This window comes from Acipenser ruthenus, chromosome 2 (assembly GCF_902713425.1).
Source record: "Acipenser ruthenus chromosome 2, fAciRut3.2 maternal haplotype, whole genome shotgun sequence".
NCBI classification, from domain to species: Eukaryota; Metazoa; Chordata; class Actinopteri; order Acipenseriformes; family Acipenseridae; genus Acipenser; species Acipenser ruthenus.
The window spans coordinates 84,310,759-84,323,785 of NC_081190.1; the positions used below are offsets into that span (position 1 = coordinate 84,310,759).

A 13,027-nucleotide genomic window follows, 5' to 3' on the forward strand; every position below is an offset into this window, starting at 1 on the left:
TATGTAACTTTTTGTAGCCTTGCAACTTGTTAAACTGACAGATCACTGTCTAAGCATTTTAATGGCACCATGTAGGAACAATGACCTTGATTCATGAGGGCGGCCTCAAGTGTCCACATTTTCATTTATTGCCTTTTCATGAAATAGCTGATTGTGCTAGAAATGTTAATGGTCAGAATAGCTCACATATTTATTCTGATGAGGAATGGAACTCCTTGAATGTTGTCTTTATGTCATAGGTCCTTTTTACACCAAACTGAACATTTGGGCCATGGTATCATAAATTGGAAAAAAAAAAATTCACAAAAAGGAAGAAAGTTGAAAAACTGTAAATATGCACATATATATAATGACCCAAAACACACAGCTAAAAGCACCCAAGAATGGATAAGAACAAAACATTGGACTATTCTGAAGTGGCGTTCTATGAGTCCTGATCTGAATCCTATCGAACATCTATGGAAAGAGCTGAAACTTGCAGTCTGGAGAAGACACCCATCAAACCTGAGACAGCTGGAGCAGTTTGCTCAGGAAGAGTGGCCCAAACTACCTGTTAACAGGTGCAGAAGTCTCATTGAGAGCTACAGAAAACGTTTGATTGCAGTGATTGCCTCTAAAGGTTGTGCAACAAAATATTAGGTTAGCGGTCCCATCATTTTTGTCCATGCCATTTTCATTTGTTTTATTATTTATAATATTATGTTGAATAAAAAATCAAAAGCAAAGTCTGATTTCTATTAAATATGGAATAAACAATGGTGGATGCCAATTACTTTGGTCAGTTTCAAGTTATTTCAGAGAAAATTGTGCATTCTTCGTTTTTTGTGGAGGGGTACCAACAAATTTGAGCACGTCTGTACTTAAGTCTTGAAGACAGCCATGCAATGCAACCAGACAGAGTTCCCTTGGATTAAAAGTCAGAAGACTATAGAGACTAGCTGTAAGGATAGCAGCCCTTAATTAAAATGTAATCCTAGGTTTACTGATAAAGATTTTTTTCTATATAGGGTTCCCAACTTTTTCAATGTAGGGACCACCTTGGTGTTTGGATTCTTCCCACTGACCACTTGCTACGCATTTTTTCACAACAGCATTTTGAAACTAATTTGTATGTGTATATGTATAAGTACATGTAGAAAGTAAAGTATTTATATAACGTACCTAACTTAATGAGATTCCTGGGCTGAAATCTTCACTACCAGGTCAGCAAGGAATGTTGTCATTTTCTACATTGAAAGCTGCTGATGGCAAAGTTCCTGTTTCTTTTGTTTAAAGTTGTTTTTTTTCCACATTCTGAATGCTCTGTAGATAAATGGAATCTCGATTTTGCAAGTTTAAGAGTTTTTGTTTGACAAAACCTCCTGACAAATACACTGTGGCAGATTTTGTTTTTTATTTTCTTGAAGTTCAGTGAACACAAACAGTAGAATGAGCACAGGTTAGAAAGCAGTGCATTTACGTGAATGCTAGACTACAAACATATCATTGGACATATCGTTGGACAACACGGTTAATGACTTAGGAACGGAAACGGATATGAGTATGGAAAGTACTTCACAAAAGACTAGTTCAAGATCTGCAGTTAGCAAAGACATGGAACTCCAGGTTTGTGTCTGCGGCTGGAGCAAGGCGACAACGGTCAGGGGTTTGAAGATTCATCAAGGGAGAATGAAATGCTTGAGGGAGAAGGGACAAGGGCCTCACATTGATCAGTACTTCTTACAAAGTCAGTCAAGTCAGTCGAATGAAATTCAGCGACAGGAAGCAAACCACAGTTCGCAGGATATCAGCACCCCTTTCATAGATGTGAGAAGGGCTTGCATGGATACAGCTAGTGATGAACCTAATGATCCTTGTGAACCCGGTCAGACAAACCCAGCATAAGAGAGAAAAGAACCTCAACAGGCACAAGCCTGGAGTTAAATGGCCAAGAGTTTGTGAGAAAACTGCGTGGGACACAGTAAACACAGATCGCTGCTTTGCGTTGGAAAGGTTAAGTGGAACAGTTGAAATGAAGCTGGATAAATTTGGGGACATCATCTACGCATATGGAAGCGAGAGGTTTGGAGTTGAACAAAAGGAAGGAAAAAGTACAAACTATTCCTGGAAAGTCTAATTTAGACAGCTGAGGAAGCAATGGAGAAGAGCAGAACAAAGTCAGAAGGAGGGACTCAATCTGTTACAAAGGGTCATAAAAGACAAGCTTGCAACATTGCGCAGAGCTGAGCACCTACGGAAACACTACAAAAAGAAGGACCGTGTGAGAACTAACTTTTATAAAGACCTATTCAAATTTGTAAATAAGTTATTCACCAGTGAGATGGCACACTAAAAGCATCTAAGTTTGAGCTGGAGAGATATTTGGAGGAAACACATACAGATTCAAAAAGGCAGAAGCCTATGTCAATTCCTTCAGACATCCCACCAATCAATCCACCAGAATACCAAATGGAGGACTTTGCACCTAAGTGGAAAGAAGTAGAGCAAGCTGTGAAAAAGCAAGGGCTTCATCATCTCCAGGGCCTAATGGAGTTCCGTAAAGAGTGTACAAGAGTGCTTCAGGACTTCTATGAATCCTGTGGAAATTGATGAAAGTGGCATGGGAAAAACAGGTTGTACCAAGAGCATGGCGCCGAGCAGGTGGAGTCTTTATACCTAAAGAAAAAGATTCTACAAGTATCAGTCAGTTTCACCCTATTTCCCTATTAAACATAGAAGGCAAGATTTTCTTCAGCATTATTGCTCAGAGATTGTCAACTTACCTATTAAAGAACTGCTTCATTGACACTTCAATACAAAAAGCGGGCATTCCAGGTTTCCCAGGATGCTTAGAACACATCAATGTGATCTGGCAACAAATTCAATCAGCTAAAAAGGAGAGGAAGGAGCTCCATGTGACATTCCTGGATTTGGCTAATGCATATGGTTCAGTGCCACATGAACTTCTCTGGGCAGCATTTGATTTTTTCAGTGTACCAATGACAATAACAAATCAAGGAGCATCTCTATAATTAAAGGTAAAGTAGTAGATAAAACGTTCTTCATTAATGGTGAGGCAATACCAACAGTGTCTGAGAAGCCAGTGAAAAGTCTTGGGAGATGGTACGATGGGGATCTAAAGGACACAGTTCGTGTGGGAGAAGTTAGACAACAAGCAGTGAAAGGGTTGAAGAGCATAGACAGCAGCGCTTTACCGGGCAAACTGAAACTCTGGTGCTTTCAGTTTGGTCTACTGCCAAGGCTGCTGTGGCCACTGACTGTGTACGAGGTTTCTTTGACAACAGTAGAGCAGCTGGAAGCTTTAATCAATTCATACATCAGGAAATGGTTGGGAGTTCCAAAGATTCTGGAAAGATTCTGGTTGGGGATCTCAAGCACAATAGAAAGAAAGAAACGCTGATGGTACGGGTAAGTAAGCTGGGCTGAGTTGAGTGGGGGACAGAGGGGGGTGATGCTGGGATGGCAGAATCACAGTCAAGCCCTCTTGAGGTGTCGTGGGCTAGTCGAGATATACCCTACTTAGCTCAATCCAGATGGTTGTCATGCTGATACGCTGGGGAGACCGCACTGTGGTTGATCCCAGGAGCCAGCATCGCAGCCGTTGTGTGTGCTGATGCGCAAGGGAGGCAAAATAAGCTGATCCCTGGAGCCAGCATTACACTTCAGCCATCAACACCAGGCAGAAGGATATCTACATCATCATATGGAAGGAAGCGCAATGGATGTTTTTTTGTTTATCATTAATTTTATTAGTATAAGAAACTGCTCAGAGACAAGTTTTAAGGCTAATTTGAAGAAATCCCAGAACAGTGAAATCCTTTGGTGTGCATGTGTATGACACCTCAAGACGTGAATGTGACTTACCCAAAACCTAACTGCCTGCACACCACCTCTGCATCTGGATCATCCCACTGGTCATCACAAATGGTACCCCACTGTCCGGCATGATAGACCTCCACTCTCCCTTCACGTTCAGAGTTCCCACCAAGCAGACGCACTGGAACAAACATAGCCGCTGGTGCAAAGATACACATTCCACATTTACTGCTTCCATCTGGTCATTTAAAAACAACCTGAAACTTATCAGCTTCATCATTCAACAGAAAGTTGTTTTTAAATAACCAAATACTTTCTTATCTACTTCATGATCATGTATAGCTTGTACATTGATTGTCAACCTTTGGAATTAAATTGATATATACTTTATGACACACAAAGTACTGCAGACAAATTTCAAATGTTTACATAACATGGGGGAATGGAAACTGCACTAAGAGTTTAGACTACAACTTGCATTTCAGATTTTGACAGATACGTTTTTTGAACATGTGTTAGACTCAAATTGTGTGGCATTTCTGATTAACTGAGATAACAACTGTAACAGTCAGCACTGGGTTTGTTCTTATTATACTTATTTTGATCCAAAGTGGTTTCAGACTTCATTATTGCATTAGTAATATTCTTCACAGCCTACTCCTTAAGTCTTACCCAAATCTAATTGCTGGAGTATTGACAAGAATAGCAAACAAGATAATAATAGTGTTCATTATTATAAGGAATCATTTGATAGGTAGTCCATCGTTGTCGATGATGACAGCCTTCTGATTTCCTCATCTCACATTTGAGTTTTGACGATGAACCCTCTGATGATAAGTCCTATCTTTGATCGGAAGTACTTTCCCAAAGTCTGGAGACTGAATGTCGCTTGGGCAAACTGGCTGGTTTTGACAAAACTTTAGTTGTGTTCGCTTGTCAGCAGCATACTAGAATACGTCGAGATTCATGCTCAACTGTTCCCTTAAGAGTCACAATTTGCCATTTTGGTTTGTCTACTGCTACTTGCTCCCATGTCTCTACACCAATGCCACATTTCTTCAACCTGCTGTAGCTGTGCCTTTGTTATCATGGGATCAATGCCTTGCATTTTTGCTCTGCTTAACACTTCAGTGTCAGGAATCCTGTCCTGCCATAGTATCTTCAAGATTTTCCTGAGACAGCTAAGGTGGAAGCGGTTAAGTCTCCTGATATGACGGCTGTATATGGTCTGTGTCTCTGATGTGTACAGCAGGGATGTTAAGACAGCTTTGTACACCTTCAATTTGGTTTCGATTTTGATGCTTTTGTCCCATAAGCGCTGGCGAAGCCTACCAAAAGCAGTACTAGCTTTAGCTAGTCTGAGGGAAAACTCATCATCAATCAGAGCATCATGGGACAGTGTACTACCTAGATAGTTAAACCTATCCACGGCTGATAGTATGTGATCAGGTGGTATATATGGCTGACCTGGGGCAGGTTGATACATCACGGTCTTCTCTAGGCTGATGGTCAGGCCAAACCTTTACACCAAACTATACATAATAAGGCTAGAATTCCATTAAGGGGTTCTGGAGGCTGCATGATAAACCGGTTAAGCATAAATAGCAACCTTATACATATTGGTGTATTTTATTAAAATGTAGATCTATTAACGTCTCAAAGGCTGATTTCAGGAAACCGAAGGTTCACAGCAATTAAACTTGTATTATAATGGGGAGAGGGAGAATTGTTTTCTTACCTTCCTGAGGGGTGCAGGTGACAGCTGCAGTATCTCTCCGTGAGCAGAGCCCCCCGTGACATGCTTTCCTCTCACACTGCAGCAGGTCCTCCTCATCCCCTCGACAGTGCACAGAATTCCAGTGTACTGGGACCAGACTGAACCTGGAGATTGACGCCTGCCTGGCCCTGCCTTTATACCTGCGCACAGAAGAAAGATTTAGCAGGAGGGGTGCTGCTGATCATACTTTAGTGCATAAACACTGTAAACTGTAAACGTGCCCGTAGCAAGTAAAGACACTGACATACAGCCATGAATAACAGGAATTACTTCAGCTGAGTTCCTCACAATCCTACCTGTTCTACAGCTTTAGTAATTGCTTTCACGTCCTGTTTGAACAGCAACAAATCCTGCTAGACCAGTCTGGTAGCCTTTGACCTCTTCCCTTAGCTTTAGCCCAAGGGAAAGCCATGGGCTGAGCTATAATTAGAAACAGCTTCAAAAGAAAGGTAAACTATACATTTTGTTGCATTTTTTATACATTTGAGTACAAATGTAGACACATAACAAATACTACTTTATCATATTACCATATCATCGATAAAAAAAAATTGGAAATAACAACTATGTCAATTGCTGTTGCTTCAGACATATATAAAAAATATGCCATAATGTTATTTTATTTACCTATTGGTATAAATTGTTGTTTGTGGGCTTAAAATCTTAAAATAGAAATAAAATGATCCAGTGTTAATAGTACAAAGAAGTTGTTGAGTGCACCAGGTCAGCACATGAGAAACTGCTACTTTTAGTATTAAATTTAAAGCCTTACAAAGGAACTTGATAAACTCCTGAGACAACCGCTATTAATTACACTTTCAAACTGATCTCATGAATCTCATTAGTTTGATGATGTGTTAACTTAAAGGGAAATTGTGTTCCCTGTTGAAAGAAAGTGAATGCAGATTATGGTAACTGTCACATTACTGATATTTCTGGTAAATTGAGCAATTACCTTTGCATGGGAGGCAAGCGTGAATGCAGGAGTGTGGCTCGACAGAGCAACAAAGGTTTTGGAGAGGGATTAAAATGTCACGGATAACACATGTTTATCCTTTTTTTTATAACATAGAGGATGCCATACAGTACTACTGTTGGTTAAAGCTGAGGAAAGCAAGAATGGAAGCAGTGGTAGGACTGTGGATATACAGGCATAGGCAAGGACACTTCATATGTAAAGACACTGGGTTTGAGTAATTCACAGAACCTGGTAAAAAAAGAACCTGTTGTTATCAGTCCCAGCAATTAAAAAAAAAAGAAAAAAACAGCACATATTTGAAAGTCTGATAAACAAATGAAACAGATTAAGTAGCTATTTTGTTTATCGAAATTAGCAAAGCAGCAATGTATTTCATACTTCTACTGTATACTACTGTCAAACTCCTTACCCGTGGCCCAGCTGTCGACAGACTACAGCTGCATCCTCATCCCCCCAGCTGCTGCTGCAGATTGTTCCCCAAACTCCATTTAAGTAAACCTCAACAGTGCCTTCCAGCTTGGTTCTGCCTCCTTGTAGGCGCACTGAACCTGGTGGGTCAAAACTTTTTTTTTATTACAGACAACCTTTCCATTCCACTGATAAAACATACACCATAAAGGCTGTGTAAAATATACAGGGGGAAGAGGTGGAGGTGTAAAACACTTGTAAATCAGCAGTAGTTTAAAGTTTTGTCAGTTAGCAAACTGCTGCAAAATTTCTGTATTTACAATGTGTTCTATACATACCTAAAAGGGCTTGCCACTCAGAATTCCTGCATACTGCCTATAGAATTATAGAGGGGTTTTGTTGTGTGATGTTCAGCTTGGTCAAGTCTGGCCTTTTACACAAGCGAAAACATCACATACACACCTCATACAAACATTGAATACATACTGAAGTGTTGTAACTGTATAAAGTGTATAAAAAGTAATCATTATATTAGTCCTACGCAATTTATACTGATATTAATAGTATACTATGTAGTTAAATAATATTTCTTTCTCAGCTATATTTGAAATACGTAGAATAAAAAGGTAACTGATAGGTATATATTGTAATTTCATCTCGGGGGTCTGATCGGTATTCATAAAAAAACGGAGCTTTGCCTTGATGTAATTAAACATTATAACACATTGTCTGCCATATTTTATTTATATTATATATGTTTAGCATTTCATTAACATTAATTTAAATGAACATATTATTACTACTTTGACTGCATGCTGGTTTGGTGTTTCAACTCTACTGGCAACAAACACTTGAGCTGATTTTACTCTTTCATTCAAGCTTAGACTAAACAACACAAAGCTTGAAGGAACTCTTGGGAACTCCCAAATGCTGCCGTTGAAACAGATACTGTTAAAGATTCTTTGCTCATCATTCCCAGTAACACCTGACAAATAACTCATGAAATCACACATTTATATTGTTTGTGAGACCTTTGATTTAATGGGCAGATTTTATGTATAATAATAATAATAATAATAATAATAATAATAATAATAATAATAATAATAATAATAAAATATTTCCTCATTGTTCTTCTAAATAACTCAAGGGTCACTTTTTTCTAAACACCCTTACTTTGACAGAGGAGATATGCTTATTATAGGAATGGATTGTTTGTTTCTAATTTGCTATTATTCAAGGATCCAAATAAATAAATACATAAATAGGTGTGTGTGTGTGTGATCAAAGTTAATAATGGATTTTTGTCAAGTGAAATATGGGGCTTTGGAGTCATAGACTGAAAAGTGCACAAATGCATATAGTTAAAAATAGCTAAAAAAAATGTATACGTTGTTATAAGAATTTAAACAAGCTTTGCATAAACTATTGTTGATTTTCTGCTCTATTGTATTGTTCCAAGGTGTCTGTTTACATTGAAATCTATAGCAGGTGCAGGTATAGACAGCTTATTGTTTACTCAAACATGGTTGTCTTTATTTTTGACCAAAACATAATGTTTGAATAAATATTGTTTTATTTCTGATTATTATACTTAGTATATCTCTACTTTTTGCAGTGTATTAACAAGAAAATCATTGTTAAACAGTGTTTATACATAATAATAATAATAATAATAATAATAATAATAATAATAATAATAATAATAATAAAACATGCGTTAATTTATAGCAGGCATTACAAATGTTTGAAAATATAAATTACCTTGTTTGCAGTCACAGTAGCCCCAGTCTACTCGGTCTCTATTGTTTCTGTAAAAGCACCATGGCCTAATCCTGCTATCGGGGTTTCTACAATAATTGTGATCGCCCAGTCCTTTTCCTGGGTATCTCTCTTTAAAACCAGTGACATTATTCCAGTTAATGCACTGTGCCCCAGACTCGGTAACATCAATTGAGCCCTGGTAATAGCCTGCTTTTCCTTTGCTCTGCAGACAGTCGATGAAGGGGAGAATTAATGAAGAGACTTCGCTGCCAAGGCAGCGCAATCCGGTAGCAGCCACTAAAGCAACCAGCACTACAAACCTGAACCTGATCATGGTGCCATCTGCCTGTATCCATCAGCACTGTGAAATCAAATCATCTGGTACCTTGGGCGGTACCCTTGGATAATTATATCCATAAGTATATTTAAATATATTAGGTCCAATTCAGTGAAGGAACAAATGAATAGGTGTCCAAAACTGCCCAAGGGTACATCAAGCTGTATGTTTATTATAGAGTTCGAGGAGAACCAAAGTTTCTTCTTCTAAAAGCAGTTCTTGATTTTCCCCTAATACAAAGTACAATATAATTATTATTTTATTAATAGAATGCAATGGATTAAAAATAATTGTGCGAGTAGAAAATATTACTTGCTTGATATTGTTACACTATTGTCCTTCAGTCTCGACAATAATAAAAGCTCTGATATGGCTTTAAGTCCAAAACAACAAAACAAAACAAAACACACAGAAAAAAAGAATGCACTTTTAAATCTATTTCTATTTTAATAATCCAATGTAATAATCTTGCAAACGTGTTTCACGTATTATACAATACATTAGTATAACAAGTCGCTCGCAACGAGTCGGAACTGAAGCGCAGACACACAAGACCGGTTTTGTAAAAGCTCCAGCTGTTTTCTAAAATGACATCTGCGCGCATCGGGTTTCAGCAACAGATATGTGTATGTTGCTGCTGAGCGAATGATCCATACATCTTGGATGATATTAGCCATTTCAGTTTAGTTTCATCGTTTTGTTGACCAGGTTGTTCCATTCATGGCTGTATGAGATCAGCAGTGTCTGCAGCAGGATGTCCCTGGAGGTTGTCTTGGGGGCTTGGGGCAGTGACGAGCGCACTGTGTGGGTTCAGCTCACGCTTCTCAACATTCAAGGCTAACTTCTGCTCATCCCCTCTTTCAACGCTCCCAATGTGGACTGCTTGCATTTCATACGGTATCGCTCTACCCATAACAAAACTGCAGTCTAGCGCCCCCCGAGTAGGAAATCAACATCTCAGCCACAGATTCCTCGGGAACAATAGGAAGATGTTTGCATGACTGACCTGGGTTTGTATGTTTCATGAGAAGCACATTTTTTTATCATGTCAAATAGAAACAAATAAATAATTCAGCCACACATCTACTTTATTGAAAATGGAAATTTTAGCCATGATTTATATCCCAGTTTGTACTTATTCACAGGGTGAGATCATGTTAAGAGTAACATAGGAAAGGGTTGGGATTTGATTTGTTTGCCCAGTATGCTGTGCTTCTTATGGGCAAGTATGTATTTGTGGCCAATTTATGTAGATTAAAGCTATGTTAGGGAAAAAAAAGCTCTAAATGTGTGCTAATGTTCCAGTTTGTGTAGTTTGTATTACTGCATGTAAAACAACTATTCCATTATATATACATCTCCATTGTCTCCATACAAAACAATACAAATATAGGTAAACCATTTTTTTCTACTAAATTATGAAAGAATTAAGTAAACAGCAATTTTATTATGTTTTAGTCTAGAATTAAAAATGTTAAGAATATAAAAGTCTTACAGCTAAAGCATTATTCCTAAATTCCACTATATTAGTGCACATGGATATCCTACTCTGTCCTTGAACTGTAAATGTGTTATGAGCGTGGCAATTTCTTTTTTATATTACTGTTCACATTTACAAATAGATTTATAGTAGATTATGTTACTTGTTCCTGGTGAACTTCAAATAAACTGTACTTCAGACCTGGGTCATAGCTAACAGGTCTATACATGAAAGCCATGAGTCAGTTCCAGTGTAGAGTATAGACAGCCCAAGTAATGCCAGTAAACATATAGAAAATTGAAAATAAACAGCAAACAAGTTTCAAAGAGGCATATAAAATATTACAATTACTGTGAGAAACAGAACTAAGAAATGTACTTAAACATGTTTTAGCAGCCCTTTCCTCCATCGAATCTAATTGTCCTTTAACTCCCACTCTTGAACTATTGAACCCTTGATTAGATGTGCCTCGCATTTATAAACTGTTCTTTTATCAGTAATATCCTCCCTCACTTTTTTTTGTATTATTATTATTGAAATACAACGTAGTTTGAGGGGGTCTGAGTAAGGTCATATAATGAGGGACAATCCACAGTTATGAGTGCCTGTGTGGGGGACACTCCATGGACTAATTCAGTTGAAAGTTTAGTTTCATATGTCAGGCTATCCTCAGTTGTGAAACAGCTGCATCAGTTATTGTGGCCTGGAAGGGCATGTTTAAACATGTCAAGCTTCAGGGCAGAGATTTCTGATGCTGACACACATTTTTCTATTAGAAATAATATCTGTCATGCAACAAGACAGATACTGCCTATGATCTTAACAGCTTTAGATAGCAAGTGGTTTAAGAGCTGAAGAGGGATCCTTTTAACAGAGCTGGGATAACTTTAGGTGGATGTAAGACTTGTGAAATATTAATGCTACATAAGGAAAGTAAGAATGCTCAGAGAATAGCAATCATTTTGGTAGTTTCACTGCATGTTCTGCTGATATTTTGATCTTTAAGGCATATTAACTTAAATATTAATCTATTTTACTTGTCTATGTGAAGTCAATAATGTTCACCTTGGACCCCTATAAAATGGCTTTATGGTAGAAAAGTAATGGGTCATAATAACCTCGGCTTCATATACATGTTCTTTCCATGGTCACATTTTCACAAGTCCCTTGTTGATTTCCTGTTAATATTTTTGTTTTCAGGCTTTAGTTTCCCTTTGACTACGTGTTCCTCTTCTCATTAATTTCCTGTGTTATAGGTAATGGGACTCCATCTCAAGCCACAGTTTCCTGTGCAGCATACAAATTGTACATACAGCTCAGGTGGGGCTGTACTGTAACAGAGGAAGTAAACTTACATAACTTAAAAGAACATAACTCTTTATTTTTTATTTGTGTGGCAATCTGGGATGCTAGTACACTACACTGGCCCTAAAATTACCCTAGGCAGAAATGTCTTAGTACCAATGCAAAACAGCATTCTCACCTTGTAACTCTCTGTATATGTAACGGTTTATTTAGGCACATTTGTGTAGATTTTAATTAGTAGTAATCACGTTTTGATTTGTCACCTTTGATTTAACGTTAGTTTATTTTGATTTTATCACCTTGTTTTAAAGCACGTTTATTTTGCATTGCACATTGCTTTTGTAGTGTAAGCATAGATCCGACTGGCACGTTGATGCTCTCCTGTTTTGAGCCCCCGCACATAGTTGTGAATTGGATCATTTGAAGGAGCTGAGCACCTGGTATAAAAGTTTCTGATTTCAGCCATTGAAAGTGCCTTTATTTAAAACTTTATTTAGGCACTACGATTTGGCTGGCAAAAGATAACATTGGTTTGTTGGAGTTCGCAAAGATAACTTTTTTCCGCTTGGTACGGTACCCTTTTCACGTCCGTGTTTAATTCTTGCGCTTTTTGCTGCATTACAGCTCTTCGTTAATCATTTTCTTTATTTTAAGTTTCCAGGGCATTTTGTTAATGGCACGTGTACAATAGACAAATCTCAGGTTTATTTGTATTTGTTGCTGTTCTTGTACGTTTCTTATATGCAACTGTTCATTTTAAGCAATTTTTTTTTTTTTTTTTTTTTTTACACAACAGTACTACACACGTTTGGTCACCATCACAACTGTTTTAAGAAACTGGGGTTCCATATTCTGCTGATGTAAATATACCTATCTGCACTTACAAGCATTTTTATTCGATCAAATTGTTGTCGTTCTTCTCGCACTTCAGTTTATTAAAACATGTGATATGTTTTTTTTGTTTGTTTTTAATATATACACACCGACGCCATGTCGCATTCGTAAACATTGACACTTGCTTTTAAAGGGAGATGCAGCATTGTTTTCACGCGATTTGAATGGCTCTTGTAATGCTAATCGGGAAATATGCACATTTGAGCATTACAAGAGCCAATACAATCGCGTGAAAGCACAAAGCGGGCGGAGTTTATTTGCATACAA

At 37.8% G+C, this 13,027-nt stretch overlaps 1 protein-coding gene across 2 annotated transcripts in view; it reads right to left on the reverse strand.

Moving 5' to 3' along the window:
* Window positions 1-9,967, reverse strand: part of prss12 (serine protease 12) — a 28,624-nt gene extending 18,657 nt beyond the window's left edge. Inside the window, exons 1-4 of one of the 2 annotated variants that reach the window (XM_034015204.3) lie at window positions 8,745-9,967; window positions 6,982-7,120; window positions 5,555-5,733; window positions 3,865-3,997 (exon numbers count right to left, since the gene is read on the reverse strand). In XM_034015204.3, coding sequence (XP_033871095.2) covers window positions 3,865-3,997; window positions 5,555-5,733; window positions 6,982-7,120; window positions 8,745-9,078 — 785 coding nt within the window. In that variant the 5' untranslated portion in view covers window positions 9,079-9,967. Of the gene's footprint in view, window positions 1-3,864; window positions 4,016-5,554; window positions 5,734-6,981; window positions 7,121-8,744 lie in introns of both variants that reach the window. The other variant, XM_034015203.3, reaches the window with a different exon arrangement.
* Between the last annotated feature and the right edge of the window lie 3,060 nt (window positions 9,968-13,027).